General features: G+C 38.0%; 1 protein-coding gene across 1 annotated transcript in view; it reads right to left on the bottom strand.

Moving 5' to 3' along the window:
* BICC1 (BicC family RNA binding protein 1) overlaps positions 1–24,061 on the bottom strand; it is a 368,778-nt gene that overhangs the window by 21,079 nt on the left and 323,638 nt on the right. Inside the window, exons 6-17 of the mRNA XM_011990352.1 lie at positions 22,840–22,893; positions 21,811–22,005; positions 21,334–21,585; positions 17,598–17,729; positions 14,718–14,904; positions 12,727–12,888; positions 12,034–12,230; positions 11,031–11,163; positions 10,291–10,447; positions 8,101–8,266; positions 4,761–4,800; positions 4,321–4,475 (exon numbers count right to left, since the gene is read on the bottom strand). Coding sequence (XP_011845742.1) covers positions 4,321–4,475; positions 4,761–4,800; positions 8,101–8,266; positions 10,291–10,447; positions 11,031–11,163; positions 12,034–12,230; positions 12,727–12,888; positions 14,718–14,904; positions 17,598–17,729; positions 21,334–21,585; positions 21,811–22,005; positions 22,840–22,893 — 1,830 coding nt within the window. The remainder of the gene's footprint in view (positions 1–4,320; positions 4,476–4,760; positions 4,801–8,100; positions 8,267–10,290; positions 10,448–11,030; positions 11,164–12,033; positions 12,231–12,726; positions 12,889–14,717; positions 14,905–17,597; positions 17,730–21,333; positions 21,586–21,810; positions 22,006–22,839; positions 22,894–24,061) is intronic.

Below are 24,061 nucleotides of genomic sequence, written 5' to 3'. Positions count from 1 at the left end.
GGAAATGAAGCTTTCTGAGACCCAAAACTGGCATTTCCAATGAAAGTAGCTTTATTATTTGTACATCTTTGATAAAATATCTTTAATATTTCTACTCCTAGATTTGTAAGATTTAAAATAATCGGACAACCTTGTTACTATCAGTGCTAGAGAAGTTGAAAACCATCTTTGATTCTCAATGCAGGTTTTTATTTGCTCCAAGAATATGTGACCATTACTCATGCTTTTAAGAGATGGATGGCAAAAAGGTAAAGAAAATCCCAAACCTCTTTGTAGCTGTATTGATGTGACACAGTTACTGCAGGTCAAAGCAGCCTTTTGTTTGACTTTTGGTATCCCAATATAATATAAGGGGACAGGGTCATATTTTAGAATCTTGGAGAAAACAAAAAAAGCTTGCAAGTGCCTGCTTCTTATCTAAGGGATCTCTTTGAAATAGATTAATTTCTCAAAGCTGCCCTAAAACTGGAAAAAATTGTTCAAGTTGAGCTTCTCAATAATATTGAATACAGAGTTTGAAGTATCAGATTCTTGCCTCAAGCGAAGTTGCTACAGCAGGAAACATTTGGTCCGTGGCACACCGAGTGAGCAGCCCTCACCCATCAGGACCTATTGGTGAAACATGTTTGCTCTTTTTATAGATCGGCATTCTCCTTGTTCATTTGGCTTTACTTTTCTTTTGAAAAAGGAAAAAGTAAGAAAAAGGAAGGTGTTTTTAGCTACTCTCCAACTTAAAAATACTAGTGCCATAAGCATAGATGTGGTCTCTATTTTAATAAAAATCTCCCTCTCTACTTTTCCCCAGGCCCTTCCCCTCTTCCTAATCTATAGAGGCAACACTCGCCAGATGCCCTATTTCTGATCCTTCTGAGCCATGGAAGAATAAAGGAAAAGACACACACAGCCACTGCTGCAGAAAATCAGACCATGCTATGTGAGGGGCCCTTTCTTACATTTCAGAGAATTTGGGATACATGAGGAAAAGCTCAAGTCTAACTTATATACCAGGGAGAATCTAGAACACCATTCAGAAAAAAGAAAAAAAAAAAAACAACCTGATCATATATTTCCATTAGTAGCACTTAAAGAGGCAGTGAAGAAAAGCATATTACGTGGTTAATGTCCATGCTGGAATCCAGCAAGTCTCACCCACTCTCCCTCCCAAATTTCAATGTGAACAGGATGATGGGGCAGGCTAGCCCAAGATAGCCAAAGCAAGAAAAGCCATAGGAAGAAGTTCAACCATAGTGTCAGAGGCCCTGCACATTTCTGCCCAGAGAAAGTGATCTGTGATCTACCTGTCCTTGGGCAAGTGCTGGAGCAGAAGAGCTTTTTGGGCTCTTCTGCCTATTGCTGCCCTTATCCCTATAGGGTTACACCCCTTTACAGCAGTGTTTCCTGTGGGACACGCGCATCACAATTATACTAGGTTCTTGCTGAAAATGCAAATAGATACCTGCTTCTCACTCCCTACCTTTTGAGTGAGATCCTAGCAGAAGAGTCTGGATTATTATGCTGTCTGAGTGATTCTTATGTTCATAAAACTACGGCAACATGGCTCTAGATCACCACCCTTTGCTATGGACTCTCTTGGGTTAAATCATTAGGAAGAGGAGTATAAGTAACCTTAAGTAAGACACTTAGCCATTCTGGGCCCCTTTCCTTACTAGGAGTTTGTGGGGATTGAATAAAATTGTGGATGAACTAAATGAAGGTGATTTAAGATAATTACTACTATTATCTTAAATTCTTATGTGTTCATATAATACCCTAAGATATTCCTTTGAATATAAAAAAACATAACTAAGTTGAGTGTGCAGATATACTTCCACCAATGAGCATTCATAAACATAATTTCATCTTTCAGCAAGCCCTTGGTTTTCTTCAGGATAAAGTAAGTCCTCCACTGGAAACAGTAATAGCCACTCAATATCAGTAAGAACTGGCCAGGCGTGGTAGCTCACTCCTGTAATTCTAGCACTTTGGGAGGCCGAGGCAGGTGGACTGCTTGAGCCCAGGAGTTTGAGACCAGCCTTGGCAACATGGTGAAACCTAGACTCCACCAAAAATACAAAGATTAGCCAGTCTCATAACCTGGTCTTAAAATGAATACGTAAATAGATTAAAATTTAAAAATGAAAAAATTTTTAAAAATTTTAAAGAACCTCATACATGTAATCCCAGCACTATGGAAGGCCGAGGTGGGCAGATCACTTGAGGTCAGGAGTTTGAGACTAGCCTGGCCAACATGATGAAACCCTGTGTATACTAAAAAAGAAAAAAAAAAATACAAAACTTAGCTGGGCGTTGTGGTGCGTGCCTGTAATCCCATCTACTTGAACCCAGGAGGCACAGGTTGCAGTGAGGCAAGATCACGCCACTGCACTCCAGCCTGTGTGACAGAGTGAGACTCATAATAATAATAATAAAGTAAAATTTTTAAAATATCACTAGGCCGGGCGCAGTGGCTCACGCCTGTAATCCTAGCACTTTGGGAGGTCGAGATGGGTGGATCACCTGAGGTCAGGAGTTCAAGATCAGCCTGGCCAACATGGTGAAACTCTATCTCTACTCAAATACAAAAATTAGCCAGGCATGATGGTGGGTGCCTGTAATCCCAGCTACTCGGGAAGCTGAGATGGGAGAATTGCCTGAACCTGGGAGATGGTGATTGCCGTAAGCGAGATCGTGCCACTGCACTCCAGCTTAGGGTGGCTGAGCGAGACTCCATGTCAAAAATAATAATAATAATAATAATAATAATAATAATAATATCACTAAGAACTGACAACACACCATGCTAAGCACTGGATGCCTTGTCCAATGCCCTTCTCAGCAGAACCTGAATGAGACACGGTTCAGATGAGTGAAGTCACTCGCCAAAGCTATACATCTGGTCAGTGTGGTTATCAGAACCCTGCACTTGACCACTCCATTACTGAAACGAACATCATTTTCAACTTGTCCTACTGTTGGTCTTAGAAAGCACAACTGAATGAGCATTTCTAAGGTAAATACTTCATCTATGAAACTATCAGAACACAGTCAACCTAGCACACTTTACTCTGTCAAAAGCAAGGACGGGCTGAAAGGAACAGCCATACCGTGCATCAGGTGAAACTCTAAGAATGAGCACAGCAGTTTTATGGTCCCTGCTAACAAAAGGAGATGTTTATTTTCTCTCTGTGTTATAATGGAAGAAAGAAGAGTGTACCTCCTAGAGCCTCAACATTTTTCATAATGGTTCCTACATTCTGCTGCTGAAGGTAACTTCAATCTTTAAAATACAGCCTGCCAGGCTACTACTGTAACTCTGACAACGACATTCACAGGAGACTCTTTCTTTTAGTATTTCAATAGTATTTTCTTTTTGACTTACTCAAAAGAGACAAAGAAAAAAAAGCAGCATGTTTGCTTTTGTGTTTCATCAAGAGCCTAATTTATTACAAAGAAAATGGGTGGAGAAAAGGTCAGTCTACAAACGCTAGTTATTAGACTAACAATTATGAAACCCTTAACCAATATTTGTTTTTTTGGCCTACAGTGCTCTCTCTGGTTGAACACTGTGACTCTTGGATTAATCATTTTCATCCATGTTTGGGTTTGTATAGTCTCCCAGGATCGTGCACATGTGCACGCTCTTTTGAGCCCCACCCCTACTCCCAAAGACTTAGAGCCAAAATCTGATACTTTGAAATGGAAAAGGCCTGCTTGGTGAATCACGTGTAGCCTGGCTGTGGAGTATGGAACTCTCCATCCCTTCCATATGGTAGGAATGCCAGCTTCCCAGTCTCACCCCGAGCAGGGCAGCCAACATCTGGGAAACATAAAAATTCTGGAGCACTTGTTTGAGATACTTCTTGCTGTGTTCTTGGCACATCTGAGCATACTGAATTTTTAACTCATATCTGAAAACCTATTTTTGTTGAATATTTGCCTTTTCCCCCTATAGTGACCTTGCTAGTGAAACCCTTGGATAAAAGGACTCTTTATACATTTTTATGGAATGTTACATCTGCCTTTTGCTTAATCTCAGCCCTATGCTTATCATTTATGACACATCCCACCCTCAACAAAAACACACATCTAAATTTACATCTCTTTAAGAGCTGATCAACAATTTTGAGAAAATACAGATAAAAGATCATAATACACAAGAGTGTATCAGTTTTATAACAGTATCTTTACAGGAATAGAAATAAAAACAAGTCACCACTAATCATTTTCCTTTAGGTACATAAAGAATGAGTGTGGGGAAGGACTGTTCTGTTTTGATGAGAGAACAGACAGGAAGAATGAGTAGGACATGACTCTACAAACCTCATAAGTGGTTGTCATTGTGGGCTTATAGGACACATGATTGGCCCTTCTCAACTCCTTGATAGTTTCAGCTGGCATGGATTTAGAAAAACCCAGACCACTCCAGGTATTTGTGGGCGTTCTGACCTCCGTCACCACTGGTTTCTTTAACATAGCTTTGGAAACAAAATAAAACCAATGCTTGGTATGTTTAGCGCATTTCTTAAATAAAATACTGATGATAAGTGTCATTTCTTTGATATTTGTGAAGAAATTATCACTGAATGTTATTTCTCAACACACCATTCAACAAAATGTATTCAGCAGAATTTATGCAACTTGAACCCAAATATTCTAGGTTTCTTTTTATGAGTTTTCAAGTTCTCAATTCACCATGAGTACTCAAAAAACATTTATGAGTGTACTAAAAAACAGTCAAGTGTTATTAGTGCATCATATACCTTTGGTGGCTAATAGCTTCTTCTGTTCATAGTCAAATGCCTGAAAATGAAACAGAAAATGCCTTTATTGACAGTCTCTCCAAATGTCATGCCATGGTTAGAGAACAAAGGTTTTGACTATGTTCCAAGAATCTGCCTGAGGCATACACCAAGCTTTGCACAATAATGTCACAGAAATCCAAGGTAAGTCTGTAAGTTTAAACATGCTTCCAACACTAATTAACGAGTAATAATAAATTACCACTTCTGACTTTAAGAGTTAGAATTTTTCCTTAAAAAAAGAAAAAAAATCGAATTTACCATAAATACCTAGCACTCCAGAGCCAATGTCTGCTAGAGTATACTACTACTACTACTACTAATAATGCAAGTTTTGAAAGAATACATTTCCAAAATGCTGTTCTGTATCTATTGGCCCCCTTAGGGTCTCACAAATCCCCTCTTCATTTAGGTAAGCATGGCCTGAAATGGTATGATGTCAGGATACCTTAAGAAATTATTTAACCTAACTGGCATAGTCTTTGCTTTTGAAGTGAGATAAATGGCAGATGTCTAACTTTAATTTATAATGACATTAAGCAATGCCATAAAATTAAACCTAGTTACCGTTTCTTGCACAGGGCTAGGATAGCACCATTGATTCATTCCATTAAAACTGAATGAATAACTATGATGTAGTCAAGTCTATGTGAGGACCAAGATAGATCATTTTGAAGAAAATAGTGCAGATACAGCTACATTTCAAATCTTTTCTGAGAGTTATCAACTCTCCAATTTAGGAACTAGCTAAGACTTGATGTAAGCATGTCTCAAAGGCCTAACAGAAGGACCAAGGACCAACTGGCAAGAGCTCTTTAACCAGAAAGACCATATCATCATATATAAGGTACCTATATAATCTATGTCTGAAACAGGACATTTCTGAAGGTGAAATGTACCGTGAATAACAATTAGGCCAGGATAATAAAAGTAAACAGGGGCTGTCCCAGACAAACAAGGACATGTGATAACTAAAAACACAGCCATGTATCAGGAAAGCCAGATTTTTAGATAATATTTTTGATGAAGTTTTTACATCCTAAGACAAAAATGTATTGGGAGTTAAAATCAAGTTTTAATTATTAATGCCTAAAGGCAAGGTATACAGAGAGTCTAAATTTACTCGTTCAACAAATATACATTGAGGGCCTACTGGTTAACGAGACTATGCTCAGCTTTGTGGAAGAATACAACAACGAATCAAAACAGCTTCGAGGACTTGCAGTTATTTTTTTTGTTTTGTTTTTTTTCAGATAGAGTCTTGCTCTGTTGCCCAGGCTGGCGTGCAGTGGTGCAATCTCAGGTCACTGCAACCTCTACCTCTCGGGTTCAAGCTATTCTTCTATCTTGGCCTCCCAAGTAGCTAGGACTACAGGCACCCACCACCATGCCTGGCTAATTTTTGTATTTTTAGTAGTGACAGGGTTTTGCCATGTTGGCCAGGATGGTCGATGGTCTCGAACTTCCAAACTCAGGTATCTGCCCACTTTGGCTTCCCAAAATTCTGGTATTACAGGTGTGAGCCACCGTGCCTGGCTGATTGGAGTCTTAGGAGGGTTGGGAAAGAGAAATAACTATAAAATAAATTAGAAACTGAGATAAGTATAAAAAGATAGCTGGGGATATAGCACTCCAAGAGCAATCAGGAGATAGAGATCATTTTCAGCCAAGGAAATCAGGGAAATTTTTAATCTTTCTCTCTCTCAATGCTCAGTGAATATTATCATTGATTTCTTAGTGATTTTAAGAGTTAATTGTTCACTAATGACATAAATACATCTAATTAGGCTAAAACTCAAACATTAAGAACATGCTCATCCATCCTAAAAGAAAGAAACAAGAAACTGGTTCACTGCAGGTATAAATTTGATGGAAAAGGTGACAAGAACCACAAGACAAAAACCATTAAAAGATTATAAAGGGGATTTGATATTTCTTAAATAAATTGTAATTCATATTAACTGAAAATACATCCACCAGAGAAAATGTAGTAAATGTCTTTTTTATTTATTTTTAATTTTTGAGACAGGGTCTCGCTCTTGTCTCCCAGGCTAGAGTGCAGAGGTGTAATCTTGGCTCACAGCAAACTGCCTCCCAGGCTCAGGTGATCCTCCCACCTCAGCCTCCAAGTAGCTGAGTCTACAGGTGCATGCTACCATGCCCGGCTCATTTTTTAGAATTATTCTGTAGTGACAGGGTTTCGCCATGTTGTCCAGGCTGGTCTCAAACTCCAGGACTCAAGCAATCCACCTGCCTCGGCCTCCAAAAGTGCAGAGATTATAGGCGTGAGCCACCGTGCCCAGCCTTAAATGTCTTTTTTAAACACTGACACATTATAAAGGCCATGACTTTTATTTTTTAAAAAAATCATAGAAAAACTTAGGAAAATGTTCCAATGCAAAGCATTAAAAAACAGACAAGGAGGACTAAACTGCAGATTGCACTGGAATTAAAGTAATATAGTTTAGCTCCATGAATTAATTTCTTTGACACATCTATGACAGCTTTTCTGTTCCTAGGATTTTGTGGAACGTTCTTCCTCTTTTTTGGTGGTGAAAGATAAAATAGGTAAGTCTACTCAGCAATTCTGGTCCGACATCAAATGTTTACAGACACCTCTAAAAGCACAAAGCACAAAATCCTTATTTTTCATATTGTCATCTATACGGAAATCAAATTTCTGCATTTTCATGGTCAACAGCGTATTCTGAGTAATTAGCCTAATAGTTTGAAAATGGATACATGGAAAGTTCCTATTGAGGAAGTTGTTTAATCACAAAAATTATTTAAAGGAAGTTGTCTTTTAATCATAAAACATCTGTGAACCAACACAATCATCAATAATATTCATCATCTACTTTCAAAGAACACTCCACATTATTCTCATAACTATCTTTAAATGGCACCAAACACATTTATCATCTTCATTACATAGAAAATAGTATATCTATTTATCCAAGGCTATGTCATGAAGCAACAATACTTAGAAATGCAGTCCTGCAAACTCATTTAAAATTTTTTTAAGTAACACATGAATAATGTTATTTGCATAAGATAGTGACACAGACCATTCTGCACCATTTTAAATATATTTTAAAGAATTCTCACTTAAGCTAAATACTGCTTTTCATTTTTAATGTTTACAGCAAACTAACCGCTACCTATATATTTAAATTTCATTTTGAATGTAGCACAGAGGGAAAACCTAATTTCTGCACTACTGCTGAACACTCACTGAATTCTCCACACCAGAACCCAAACATGTGACATTTGAATGGCTTTTCTATTGTATTACCATTACCTGCATGTTGACGTATGATGACCGTGGGGCAAGGTGGGCCCTTTCGGAGTTTTGCTGGGCAGCTGCTGCCCTCTCTGCAGCGCGCTCACTCCCTGGAGCTTTCTTGTCAGCCAAAGGGCTTTCGGTAGCACTCAGTTCAGGGTCTGAGAGCAACCTGTCAGTGCTGCTGTGAAATAAGAGCGTAGAATTTAACACTTCACTATATATACAAATGTACTGAATGTTTCCTATGTGCCACATTTACTATGCATGTTTATCACCATCAGCTATTAACCTGTATTCTCTCATTTAATCCTCACAACAATGCTATGACACAGGTACTATTGTTATTCCCACTAGCGGATGAGGGAAGTACATTGTCCAAGATCATACCTCTAATGTGACCGGTAGAGATGGAATTTGAAATCGGGCACTTTGACTGTAGGGGTAAAGCTTGAAACTATTTCATGATGCACATTCAAACACAATATATACAGTATATGTGGTATGCTGCATATGACATAGAGGGAATAGATGTACAGACGAGATTTCTAATTTTTATACATCAAGGAGATATCAATGATTCATGCATGCAAAGTCTAAACAGAGATCCAGTCAATTTGAAGGCATGCAGATGATCCAGTTCATGTGTATGAAATATGTACATGATATTGGTAACAAATAAATGTAGCAGATAAATAAATATTCTTCAAAGTCTGTTGAGGGGGACAGGCAGAACATAAAAGTGCTTCTTACAATGAGCAGCAAATACGTGAATAACAACAACACATGATATGTACAGAATGCATACACCTCAGGTTCAAATCTAACTGCACCTTAAGCTCAAATAAAACAGGGATTGCAGTATCAATCAAGAACTGCTTTGTTCATTCATTCATGATTTTATTTGTTCAACTATTCAGCTGCTGTGCCAAGGGAATTTAGAGGAATTTAGAAAAGTACTTTTGGAATACAAAAAGAGGGACGGTGAACTTTGCTTGACAAAAGCTGACAGAGGCTACACAAAGGACATTTGAACTGGGAACTTAAGAGCGTCTGCAAGTTATCTGGTGACAAAGGCCAGGAGAACAGCAAATCAGAGGGAAGAGCATAAGTAAAAGAAAGGAAGCATGCAACACAGACCACTGGTGGATTTGAAGCCAGAGTGTGACAAGATTAGACCTGTTTTTGAAAATAAATGGCTGGAGCAAAACAAAGGATAGCTCAAGCTAATAAAAGACTGGAGGCAGGGAGATCTTTCTGGAGGCTTCAGTTTAACCCAGAAGAGGATGATGAGAAGGTTCAGAACACACTCAGTGATGACAAGAATGGGTATCTATTTTAAACACTTCAATAGTTTCAAGGAAGTAAAACTGTTTCTCTAGTCTATAATAACATTAATTTGGGGTATCAGCACCATGTAAAGAAAAACACAGATAAAGGAGAACTGGACAACAGTGGGTAATAATGATTGACCAAAGAGTTTATAAAGGAAAATGGATTTTAGTAAGAATGGGAAGAAATAAAACTATGTATGCTAATCTTTGCATAAAGACACTCTAGAACGGTATACCAGGAACAGCAGAGGAAATCAGGTGGACAGAATAGGTGGGAACAAAACCTTACACTGTAGAAACTGCCCAAAATACATGGAGAAAAAAAAAAGAAAGAGTAAGGATGACACACTTTAACTGTGCTATGGTAAGGAAGAATTATATTTAATATTTAATACAACTTATGTATTTATAACCAAAGTGATTTGGAATAAACAAAGTCATGATAATGTCAAGCATTTATTTAAAAATTTGCAATTAACTACCTTGGGAAAAAAGAGCCATGTAAGGAAGAAATTCAAAGCCAAATGAGGGAGGATTCACAGTGGGAAAATTTCTAACAGCAAAAATCAGAGAATAAAAATGGCTCTGCTGATTACTGAAGAGCAGAGAGAATGCTACAGTTTCAGAATAATACAGATGGTTTAGAGGACACAGATATAAATCAATTCATTAAATGGGGAAGGGACTACAGAGAAGAAAGGGAAGGGTGAAAATTATCAGATATTATTCCTTAATATTTTTTTAAAAGATAAAATGAAAACACCCATGGATGAGATCAAACATGACTTGAATCCAAGAGTACTAACTATAGAGTTGAGAACAAATATACGTCATTTCAAAAAATCAAGGACTCTTTTAAGATTAAAATACATACTGTAAGTGTGAGTTTTTCGTGCCTTGCAATAGTTCTACTGTCTGCCTTTTGGCACAGGAAACCTTGGAGGAACACATCATCTGTTTCAAGTCACCAGCATTCCCAGAATGGGAAGGACTTCGAGGCATGCCTACTTCAACAAAAGCATCATTACAACCTGCAGAGGAGAAGAAAAAAAAAGTGAAATACCTAAACAACATCACCTTCCAACTGACAATTACCTGCAAAGGAAACAAATCAGAACCCTACTCTGGAGACATCATTAACCTGACAGAGACCTCTTTCATCTGCAAAGAGAACACCTTAACAAGTTCAGGGTGTCACAAAACTCAATTTGAAGAGAAGACCTGTATATATTTATATATTTTAAAGATTTGGGGGAAAGGGTAAAAAAGGTTATAAAAAGATACTCTACTTGGGGGAAATATCTCTCTCTATATATAGATATATATCTCACATTTAGTAAGTTGATGCTTTTCTGCTACACAATTACCTTCACTTTAATTCAGGAACTTACAATGTAATGGGGAAATGATTCTTTCTGTGGAAAGTGCTTTTCAGTTAATCTTTCACCATTCTCTTTGAAATTTTATTCAGGATGTTGTCTTTCCACATAATTGAGGTAGGATGAATCATAGCTGTTTAGCAAAACCAACTCAAAATCACTGCATAGACTCTCTACAACCTCCTTTTTCCAAATAACAAACCAAAATGAATTTCAGAAGGATACAGTTCCCGACCTTCAGTGGGGCCTGATTTGGGAGATGTCTGCTCAGACCCACTTGTCTGGATGGATGGATCACTGTGATTTGCACTCAGCACTTTTTCTCCAAGTGATGAAGTGGATATTGCACCATATTTTATATTTGGAGACTAATAATAGAAAATAACATATAAATATGGTCACAGTTTTACAGAGAGTCTAATCAAGAACACAATCCCATTTATAACAGCCACAAAAAAGAAAACCACTCTGAAATACTTCTAACCAAGGAGATGAAAGCTATCTACAAGGAGAACTACAAAACACTGCTGAAAGAAATCATAGGTGATAAAAACAAATGGAAAACATCCCATTCTCAAGGATCAGGAGACTCAATATCATTAAACTGGTCATATTGCCCAAAGTAATATACAGATTCAATGCTATTCCTATCATACTACAAACATCATTTTTCCCAGAAATAGAAAAAACTATTCTAAAACTCATATGGAACCAAAGAAGAGCCCAAATAGCCAAAGCAATCTTAAGCAAAAAGAATAAAGCTAGAGGCATCAAACTACCCCCAACTTCAAACTATACTACGAGGCTACAGAAACCAAACAGCATAGTACTGGCATAAAAAAAATTGACATATAGACCAAGGGAACAGAACGGAGAATCCAGAAATAAAGCTGCACACCTACAACCATCTGATCTTCAATGAAGTTGGCAATAACAAGCAATAGGGAAAGGAATCCATGTTCAATAACTGGCGCTGGGAAAACTGGCTAGCCATATACAGAAGAATGAAACCAGACCCCTCCCTTTCACCATATATAAAAACTAACTCAAGGTGGGTTAAATATGCAATTTCCCCATGTAACAAACCTGCATATGTGTCCCCTAAACCTAAAATAAAAGTTGCAAACAATAAATAAAACTCATTTTAGGCGAAAGTTTAAACATGTTTTAACTTTACCAGGGGTTTATCTCTTACAAACAGCAGAGATCACACACACATTCTAGCAGAAAGTCATTACCTGTGCATGTCCATTTAAAGCAGCAGAGATTTTTTTGCCTTCGGTCTGCATACTGTTGATATGGACATCAACAGGAGTCAAGCCAGGAGGGGGAGATGGAGCCGTGTGCCCATAGGTGGGCACTCCAGACAACAAAATATTAGTTAATGTGGCTTGGGCAGTAGATGGAATCATAAGGTGTGGTATAGCAGAAAAACCTACAACAACATTTTATGATGACAGATATTAGGAAGAAACTCAGATTCAACTATTATTTTTATTAACAATAAAAACATCATTTTTTGTTGCTGCAAGTTCAGGAAAGAATTCAATTTTGACACCTCCGTAAACAGAGGTACTATTTACTGTAAAAACACAAAAGAGTGTTAAAATGGGACACCACCATAGAGAATGTCTTATCCAACCCTCTCATTGTACAGATGTACATGACTACCAGCAAGTTACTCCAACTAGAACCTAACTACCAGGTCTGCTTATCACATCTGAAGATGGTATTTCACTAGTATGAAAAACTCAAACTGCTTTGCTGCGCTTCATTTTAACTAATTGATGTACCAGGGAATTTCCGTTTCAATGGAGTGTGCTTTGAACTCTAATTTTGCCCTAAGAAAACTGAGTCATTAGTAAATTTTATTTAAAAGACTGGTAACACCTAAGAATACACACCTTGGAATATACTTAAATGATACTGACCTGTGGCACTTGAAGTATTAGCAAGTGGGGGGGCCCATAATGTGGGGCTAGGTGTACCAGAACTTGGACTTTGCAAAGGACTGACTGAGCTATTAAGAGCATTCAAGAGTGAGTTTGGGGTTGTTGAAGTGTTCAGAGATAAGGTGGTGGGTCCCAAAAGACCTGTAATAAATGAATATATAAAGTCAATTCACATAAATTTAAGATTTTAAAATAGACATGGCATGAATATTGCCATTAGTAATGCACAATGATATAATCTGATATTTTCTAAATACAAAATATGGATGACAGATTTTCTTTCAAATATTCACATGAATTTTGCATCATAGAGCTCTAAGAGAGGAAGCAGCTTATCCACAAACAGTTGCTATCAGAAAATGGAAGATAGGTGTGCCCAGACCAGGATCGCAGTTAGGGTCACTGAACATTACCAGGTGCTTTGCATTCATGTCAGCTACCCAGGATGAACAAAATTCTGCTCAAGTGGAGGCTCATTTTCATTCTTCTGCATAACTCATTTGTCATCCGCTTACAAACCCTTTTCAAATTACTCACATGTAGCAGCAACTAGGGAATGCTTTCCTGTGGTAGGATAGATTTCCTATTTGTCCCCGTTACAGATAGGGTAGGCTATCAGAACAGTTCCTAAATGTATCTCAAAACATATACATGAATTCTCTGGGCCCCATCTCAATGATGAAAATTTTCTCAGAAAAAAAATGCTGGTTTTTTTGTTGTTGTAAGGAGTCAATGCTTGATTTAAATAATGAAATTTTCCTTTAGGCATTTAAAATATGTTCTGGAATGATATGTGGATTTGTATACAAGTTTCCAGGAATACATATAAAGCATAAAGTATAACAGGATAGGTATAATAATGAAAACATTTTAAAAACTCGGTTACTGAATCTTTGCTCACTTGTTTTCTCTCTAGTGCAAGATGAACTCGGTTCCTGCTAAGTTACCTAATTGGCATTTCCTGACTCACAGTCATTGCTATGCTATTATGTCTGTTCAGGTCCCAGTGGAAGGAACAACTTTGGTAGATTAGGGGCCAAGATAAAAAATAAAAAAAAAATCTTTCTTTAATGATGTCTAGGCAGGGCTACTTGGAAAATCAATCATGTAAGAGTATTAAATTTCTTAAAAGTTAAAAGCAAGAATAGCTATTAGAAAAAAAAATGTTAAAGACAGCTGAGAGTATTATTTTTTGTCTCAAATCAACACTGAATGCCCCAGGGTGATTTGCTAGGAGTACTGATTAAGGAAAACAAATGCAACTGAGAAATGTGCAAGAAAGAAGGGAATCTAGCAAAACTGTAATACAGCAACTAACTTCAGCCTATAAAATAGCAGTCCATAGATGAGGACGTAAATATCACCAGGACTATTAAGCAGCTCATTCTACTTTCTTAACTAAAGCTCTGAGATGATGATGTTTGTTCATTCTTCTATTTTCTATTCCTCGCGTTAGACAGAAATACAGGTCTGACCTCAGACTAGATTTCCTTTGTGTCTGGGTAAGGCAGGTCTAACCACTGGAGATACAGGTCCTGCTTATTTTCACCCCCCTCCCCACCCCTCATACAGATTTGCAATTACTTTTTAAAAAGCAAACTGGATAATCTTTATCTCTAGGGACTGACGGCAATATTGCAAATGCAAGAGAGAACAAACATAAATTACAGTCAGCATGCTTACTTCAATCTCAATGGCATTCTTAATTTAGAACCATCACAGCCACTGAAAATAAAATAGTCAGACCTTGATTATTTATGCAAACGTGGGAAGAATCTGGGTAATAAATCCACAGAGACTAAGAAACCCCAAAATAGATTGATTCAGGCTGTATGGCTTTTCACCTGATCTTTGAGTCCGAAGGAAAAAAAAAAATAGCCTTTAAATGTAGAACCAAATGGTAGAAAGAAAGGGAACCAGATAAGCATTTCCCCAGTGACTGAGACGTGCTGTAATAATAAATTGTATACCTAGTCCAGTGAGTCCAAGGCCTGCTGAAGCTAAGATATCCAGGCTGGGACATGCCAGGCCGGCAGGGCAGGATGCTGGGGATGGACTGGTTGCTATGGTAACCCCACTGCTTTCAAGTCCGAGGAGACATTTCCTTGCTTCATACATATTTAAGGCATTTCGCTCAACACTTTTCACAATCACAGACTATGGAAACACATAATGGGGGAAAAAAAAAGTGACATGCAAGTAGTCTACAATGAATGGGGGAGGGGAGGGAGGTGGAAAATGAATACGCTAATAAGAATTCCACTCGGGGAACATATCAATGCTGCTTTTAAATCATCTGCAAATCCTAACCACTTAGTGCTTAAGTTTAATCCTTCTGGTAAAACCCTAAATTATTAGTTACCATTTATTGGGCATGTTCTGGGTTCCAGGAGCTGATAGTAGCTGCATATATGTTCCCATTCTCAGCAAAACCTCATAGAATGGGAATCATTATTCATATTCAGTGAAGTTAAGGGACTTAGCCAAGGTCACGGCATCGCTGTGAAGGGGCAGCAAGAGGATGGGAACTTGGGTTCCCTTTTCATAGCCTCTCATCTTTACACTAAGGCTTTCCCCTTGCAACTTGCCGTTACATACCAAATCAAACTTGTGACCACATATAAACTGCATAATCATCATCACTTATGTTTGACATTTACGGTTTACTAGTTAGCTAATAGACCTTGAAGTATGACTATTCCTCATTGGTGACATATCTATGGCAAAGCTTATGGTAAAATTTCTAAATAATAAATCATTTTGCTTCCTCAATGGACTCATCTAGAAAATCTGAAATGTGAACTCAAAGGGGAAAGCCCTCAATGGACCAAAAAACAAAACAAAAATCGTGGCTGAGAAAGTAGTTAAAGCAGAGTTAGAATGGGGGCCATTTGGGCATAATTAAAAGGCCCTGGGATGCTGCAAGGCTTTGGAGTTCTCATTTACAATCTATTTTTCTCTGACTTCTGCTAATTGCTTACTGAACTCCTGGAATTCTTCTGCCTGTCCATCTTAATATGCACAAGCTCTGTAATGTCTCTCCTATCTTTATCTTTTAGTCCTGGGATCTACAGTGACTCTGGTCAACTCAAATTAGTCACACATGAAGCTTCACGATACATAAAATTAACGTCCTGTTCCCTAACTTTAAACTCACTATATCAAGTTCACTTAGAATCAATGCTATCTTTTCCTTTAAAGTTTTCTTTTGGAGAAGGCAAGATCATTTTTCTTCAGTTGGACAGCGATTACCACCACATTATTTACACATGCCAAATTATATAAAGTACTTATTATATATACACCATTCTATACATATAAGATTTATAGTTTCAGAATTTTAGTGTTATTTTCTTGTTTCTGATTTTTGTTAAATAAAGAGAACATTTCCCTTGTTTACTTTATTCCATTTTCCTTTCTATTGCCCCAAAGGCAACTCATCATGATTTTTGCGTGCATCCTTCTAGACAATGCTTTGTACTTAAAACTGTATAGACATACATATACACAAAAATGCTGCCATTGAGTACATACTATGATACAACATACTTTTTTTACTCAACACCATTCTCGTGTTGACTCCTGTTTTCAGAGAGTATAATCAGAAGTAGAACTGCTGCAGGTAGGGGAATCAATATTCTAGAATAATGAGATGATCAGAAATCGCTCTTCAAAGTGGTTGTGCTAGTTTAAACAACAATTCTAATGTAGAAATATTCATCCTTCCTCATTTTTACTAGCACTTAATAAAAGATTTATTCTGGGCTGGGCACAGTGACTCACACCTGTAATCCCAGCACTTTGGGAGGCCGTGGTGGCTGGATTGCTTGAGCTCAAGAGTTCAAGACCAGCCTGGGAAACATGGCCAAACCCCATTTCTACAAAAAATACAAAACTAGCCGGGTGTGGTGGCACATGCCTGTAGTGCCAGCTACTTGGGAGGCTGAGGTGGGAGAACCACCTGAGCCCAGGAAGTCGAGGCTGCAGTAAGCCATGATTGTACCACTGTACTCTAGCCTGGGCAAAGAAGTGAGACCCTGTCTCAAAAAAAAAAAAAAAAAAAAAAAGATTATTCCATTAAATGTTTACTCTACATGTAGTTACTGAAATTTTACAACACTCTGAGGAGAGGTTCCAAGAACGCTGAACTTGAGACAGTTCAGTCCTTAAAGTATTTACAAAAAAGCACAGGCACCTCTTCTTTAACTCTCCAGGTTGAGCAGGAGACGGCATATAGTAAGTAGTCTAAACAATTTCTGAATTACACTGGGTATGTACACAAACACACACACACACACATACACACACAACATGTAAGTAGCCTTATCAACTCTCAGGCAACTTAGTAAAGCCTCAAGTTACCAGATTCCAAATTAAGAACAAATGTTCTTTCCTTCTCATTTAAATATGGAAAAATAATGGTTACTCTAAATGGACTCCAAAAACCAACACGTATATAAAGAAAATGATGATCTATAATGAATACTGTCACAAATTTATATTAGATAACTAAATATATAATGACATATATAAGTTGAGTATCCCTTATCTGAAATGCTTGGGACCAGAAGTGTTTTAGATTTGGGGTTTTGGGGGATTTAGGAATATCTGCACTGGTTGGGCATCCCTAATATTAAGGTCCAAAATCTTAAATGCTCCAATGAGCATTTCCTTTGACTGTCATGTCAGCGCTCAAAAAGATTCAGCTTCTGGAGCATTCTGGATTGGGGATATTCAACCTGTATAGAGTAATAGTTTCAAGTATATGCAAATACATATTTGTATGCAAAATAAAACTATACAGCATATGATATGATACATAATTCTCTGGGTCTAGACTCTGAACCAACCTTGCTTGGCTGTTTGGGCTTTGGTTTAATACTGATGAAGACATCAAGCTGTTCCATCAACTGCGCAATGAACTGTGGATCTACTTCAATTTCTTCCTTCATATCAAACATCAACACAAGAGGAAGACAACCCTAGAAAATGTCACAATAGAATGTTTAGGAGGTAAAAATTTAATCACTAAAACACCTGATAATTTAATATGCCTGCAAATAACTCAATATTTTACAGATTTAAAGACTAAACAGAAGTATTAAAGTTAAATTATGTAAGTTCACATAGCTTGGAGGACAGGTGTGGCATTAACGTTGAGGGGGAGAAAATCATTTTTGGATGACAAAATTATATGTCTTAAGTTTCTGTTTTTGGCCCCAGATTTTTTTTATCCACTGTGCACCTTGGAAAATTCCTTTCTTCTCTAACTTCAGTTTTGTTAGTTACACTAGAAACTAGATTCTCAACTATATCAAGGGTACTAATCTTTGCTTTGCTCAATGACTTCCAGTGGTAGCTTTTGATTGTATATTGAATGAAAACTAAACATGATCAAGCATTTAAAGAGTTCCGCCTTTTAGCCCAGACTTGCTTGTCCAACCACAGGTCTTTGTCTGTATGTCTTCCCCTTCCTCCAGATTAGGCCAGCCTCTCAATAATCCTTTAAGAGGATCTTGTACTTTGGTATCTTAACTCAGGGGTCCCTAACCTTTTTGGTACCGCAGACCGGTTTCATGGAAGACAATTTTTTCATGGACCAGGGGAGGGGGAGGGAAGGGGGGATGGTTTCAGATGATTCAAGCACATTACATTTATTTGGCACTTTATTTCTATTATTATTACATTGTAACATATAATTAAATAATTATACAACTCACCATAACGTAAAATCAGTGGGGGCCCTGAGCTTGTTTTCCTGCAACTAGACGGTCCCATCTGGAGGTGATGGGAGACAGTGACAGATCATCAGGCATTAGATTCTCCTAAGGGGCATGCAACCTAAATCTCTTGCATGCATGGTTCACGATAGAGTTCATGCCCCATGAGAATCTCATGCCACTGCTAATCTCACAGGAGGTGGAGCTCAGGCGGTCATGTGAGCGATGGGAAGCCCCTGTTAACACACATGAAGCTTCCCTTGCTCACCTCCTGCTGTGTGGTCTAGTTCCTAACAGACCACTGACCAGCACTGGTCCGGTCCGTGTCCCAGGGATTGAGGACCCGTCTTAACTCATCAAAGGCATCTTCACCAATATAAATCCTACTTAATCTAATGCAGCTTAAACCTTCACTCCTTCCTGGAGTAAATTGTTAGTATTGTCCCTTCTTTTAACTATCTCATTTTTTAGATTTTTCTTTTCTCTAATGCTCTTTATACAGCCTCTGATCTACTGAGTCCAGGAACAATGTAATATACTTTCTCTGATGCACAGAATTTCCAGTGTTAGCCCACTGGGTGCTGGAATTTGTAAATGTGTATCAGGAGAGGTTACCATTAAGCATACTAGGATTAAAATGAATTACTAAGCTGGGAACCGTGGCTCATGCCTATAATCTCAGCACTTTGGGAGGCTTAGGTGGGTGGATCACTTGAGGCCAAGAGTTCGAGATCAGGCTGGCCAACAGAGTGAAACTTCACCTCTATTAATATTACAAAAATTAGCTGGGCATGGTAGCACACGACTGTAATCTCAGCTACTCCGGAGGCTGAGGCATGAGAATCACTTCAACCCAGGAGGCAGAGATTGCAGTGAGCTGAGAACACACTACTACACTCCAGCCTAAGCAACCGAGTGAGACCCTGCCTAAAATAAAAAAAGAAAAAGAAATAAAATACTATGCTCCATTTCTCCTGTGGAAGAAAGTGATTTTTTTTTTTTTTTTTTTAAATGGAGTCTTGCTCTGTCGCCCAGGCTGGAGTGCAGTGGCGCAATCTCGGCTCACTGCAACCTCAGCCTCCGGGGTTCAAGCAATTCTCCTATCTCAGCCTCTCCAGTAGCTGGGATTACAGGCCTTCACTACCAGGCCCAGCTAATTTTTGTGTGTATTTTTAGTAGAGACGTGGTTTCACCATATCGGCCAGGGTGGCCTCGAACCCCCGACATTGTGATCCACCTGCCTCAGCCTCCCAAAGGGTTGGGATTACAGGTGTAAACCACCGTGCCTGGCCAGAAAGTGATTTTTATAAGAATAGTGCTATACAACATGGTGATGGTATTTAAAGTATGGGTTAAAGCCTTTTAATTTCTCCCTCAGTTATTTCAATGTTGTGCTATAATATGTGTCATTATTTTTGGCAGGTATGGTCAAAGTGTAAATGTGGATTAATAACCGTAGAGAATATTTGAAAAATTTCACTGAACTAAAAAAATAACATCGAAAGAACTTGTAAAGCAGAAAAAAAATGAAGATTAATTACAACAATTCTGGGATATAAATATAAATCTGACTTGTAGTACAGTATATTAAAAATAACCTGAGAAAATAAGGTTGGCTAAAAAAAATCATTCACAACAAATTTCTTAAAATCATGGATTACAATCTTATTAATGATTCCAACAAGTTCTCATCTGTCAGAGGAATGGATTCAACAATAAAAACTTAGATTTTCTGAAAGTTTCTCAAAAATAAACTCTGCAAGTTAATAATACTAAATGTCACACCTGAAGCTTACTGATTCAAATGCCACTAAAGGTCAAGCACTGAATGAGAGAATACAATGGTGTTTTTAATACAAATATTTGTGAGCCCAGCATCACGTCCATCCATTTTGTCACTATATGATCAATCCATACACTGGGATATTTCATTTCATCTCATTTCATTTTTCATTTATTTCGTTTTTGAAATGGAGTCTCCCTCTGTTGCCTAGGCTGGAGTGCAGTGGTGCCATCCGGGCCTATTGCAACCTCTGCTTTCTGGGTTCAGGCGATTCTCCTGCCTCAGCCTCCTGAGTAACTGGGATTACAGGCGTCCATCACTATATCAGCTAATTTTTATATTTTTAATAGAAACAGGGTACTATGTTGGCCAGGCTGGTCTCGATTTTGACCTCAAGTGATCTGCTCACCTTGGCCTCCCAAAGTGCTGGGATTACAGGCAAGAGGCGCCACGCCCAGTCAAGGGGTTTTAAACAAATATGGGAAGGAAAGAAATATTGCAATTATAAATTAGAAGTAGTAAAGTAGTACTGAATTATAACATACAACTTGGCTTTTCTTCCTTCAATAAGTGACACTCCAATTTGTGGCTTAAATAGTATTTTTTAATTGTATCAAAGATTTATGAAATATATAAATGTTTTGGGCTGAAAAAATTTGTCTTTGATGGTGAAATTTAAATAGTATTTTTACTTTTCTGTTTAAACAGAGGACCTTTTTTTTTTTTTTTTTTTTTTTTCTCTCCAAATACAAACTGCACACTAATATTACAGGTCAGATGAAAACAGTCACCTTCCATCTTTGCCACAAAATGCAGTCAATTATCTCACTATAATGTCTTCCGTGTTTAGTCTAAGTTAAAAAGAAAACACTGAAATAAAATTACATATGCAATGAAACTGAACCTTTTGAAGCACTATGAACCTTACTCTTCTAGTTTATTTCCTTTTAGCAAGAAACTTCCTTATTTGAGGAGGCTTCCAAAGTGCTTTCCTAAATATCACATTAGTACAGTGGGTGCAAAAACATGCACTGTATCCAAAGAGGTTTAAAAACATTGTAACACTTATTTCAGTAACCTTACCATGAGATATTGCCTTGCAAGACAGACAGACTCAATAGTGCCCTGGAGGTAGACGGTGGATTTCTTTTGTGGATTACTGGGATCGGGAAAGTGGATCTGAGCACCTGTTCTCTGCATGATATGTTTGATGTTGCTCCCATTTCGACCCATCATAAAGAGATGATGTTGAGCTGCAATATCTAGTTGTGTGCTCACAGGAATAGCTGATGCTAAGCTCCCAGCAAGATGTTCTAAAAGCATGGCAGTTCCTTCCTAAGAGAAAAGGGTGGGAAGGAAATCATCCTATACATTAACTACCCATATAGAGGCAAAGATTCTATTGCATTTCTAACAGCTATGGAAAAATACAGCATATTCTGCAAACCAAAATGTAGAATGAAGGAAAATTCTAGAAATCAAATTAGTCTAATATTCTTTAAAAATAAAACCCATATAATTTGTACAGACAGGATGTGCAGAATTATCTGAATAATTTACCTTCACAGCACTAGTGTTATTCTGAGACCCTCGTACTATGACAGTAGCACCATACATTCGGGAACGCTGTTTAAATGATACTGAAATATTGTACGTTTGTGATATATGCTGAATAGAGGGGGAATTAGGATCAGGAACTGGTTGAAGAATTCCAGCAATTGGTAGCTCAAACATCAGCACCAAAGGAAGCAGCTCCTAAAATGAAATGATGAGAATCCAAAGCAGAGAGTTAAAGCATTAGACATTCAGACATGTGTATCATGCATTGATTCTTTTCTGAAGATGGATTTTAAAACATAAACTGCCCTTATAGATATTAAGTTTAGCTACATTATATAAAGTTTTTTTTTTCCTTTTTTTTGAGTCAGAGTCTTGTTCTGTCACCCAGGCTGGAGTGCAGTGGTGTCATCCCAGCTTACTACTGCCTCAACCTCCTAGGCTCAAGTGATCCTCTCACCTTGGCTTCCTGAATAGTGAGACTACAGGCATGTGCCACTGTATCTGGCTAATTTTTAAAAATGTTTTGTAGAGACAGACGGGGTCTTGCTATATTGTCCAGGCTGGTCACGAACTCCTGGCCTCAAGTGATCCTCCTGCCTTGGCCTCCCAAAGTGCTGTGATTACAGGTGTGAGCCACCACAACTGGCCTACAAGTGTTTTTAAATGATAGGAGCCTTTTGTGAAACCTGAGAGTTTGTAACTCACATTGCGTGTGACATTTTTTCCTTAGGCCTCTTTATGGTCATTGAATAAAAGCTAGAAAAACTGAGTCAGATAAAATCCAGAACATCTCTGAGAAACATTTTCAATGAAAAAAGTTTATAAATAACATAGAAACTCACTTTTTGAACATATACAACAAACATTTAAATAATGACTGCTAAGATAGATATTAAAATAACTTTTGCCACTATTTCCTACTGATTGAACATGATTTGGTTATAAAATGATCAATTATTATATTTTTAATGCCTTATAATGCAAATGTTGCTGACATCAATTTACAATGTTAAAGTAATAAATAGTTACCCGAATTCTCACTCGGGCAGATTCTACTCCTGCTGGTTGTCCCGCTATAGATACCTATAAAAGGAGGAAAATACAGAGTTAGATTTGTTTTAATCAAACTCACATCTGCTTTTCCAGATAATCGATATGCTTGCTACTAAAAGTGTCATCCAGGGACAAATACAGAGGTATTATCCAGAAACTTGTTAAAAATAAAGGATCTCAGGCCCCCATCCAGACCTGCTTAATCAGAATTTGCATTTTAACGAGATCCTCAGGTAATCTATGTCAACTGATCTATTTCACCCACTGGACTTACTGAAAGCCCCACACCCCCAGGAGATCATCTTGCCCTCTTTATAATTACTCTTGTTCACTGCATTTTCTCCCTTGTGTTTAAGCTCTTTGTATACCAGATACATATCAATATTCAATGACAGAGCTATACTAGGTTCTGAAAATAGTGAACTTCTTCCAAACCAGATGGTACATAATCTTTGCTCCAACATCTACCTGGAGATTTCTTCTGAAATCTCCTGGGCCTTCCCATGACCCACTGACTCAAGTTGTCAGTCTTGGCATTGCAGTGGGGGGTACAGGGGCTCCAGGACACCGCTCTTAGGGCCAATGGTCATGCCATACCAGTTTTTAAATATTCTGAATATTGTCTTTGCTTTTTACTATAGCTTTCTGTCTAGTCCCTTACACACACATCCCACTGTCACCATTAGTCCCTGTAGAGAAAAGACTACTTATTCATCTTTGTGGGTGACAGTTTCTAGTATTGTGACTAGTTTATAAGACAGAATACTTCCAAATGTCACAAATAATACTATCTGTTCTTCGAGTACTGAAACTGCTTGCATGAGGACAGGTGAGTTCCATTGGCTGCCAAACAGAAGAATTAGCACAAATGTGTATAAACTAGAGAGACATAATTAAGGCAATGTAAGAAGTCAGGCACTAATGAATGCACTGCTACTCAGAAGGTGATCTGGTGTGCCATGGAGGTACCTACTTCTAGGTCTCTGTAGACAGAACCAGGCAATGGATAGGCTTCTGAACTAGGCAAGCTTCCAGGTCCTAAACGATATGCTCTCTCAGCCTTTCTTTAAGGTTCTGTTTTGTGGCCATTACATTTTCCCCTATTTTTTATAAATGATTTCAAGATCAAGAGTTTAGGGCCCATCTACAACTCATCTCCTCAAAAAAGCAAAGCACCTTCAATCCCTTGCAGCAAGTT

Source organism: Mandrillus leucophaeus, unplaced genomic scaffold (genome assembly GCF_000951045.1).
Source record: "Mandrillus leucophaeus isolate KB7577 unplaced genomic scaffold, Mleu.le_1.0 Scaffold378, whole genome shotgun sequence".
Taxonomy (NCBI): Eukaryota; Metazoa; Chordata; class Mammalia; order Primates; family Cercopithecidae; genus Mandrillus; species Mandrillus leucophaeus.
The sequence above is the reverse complement of the archived record's forward strand: the minus strand, read 5'-3'. Positions and strand labels throughout refer to the sequence as shown.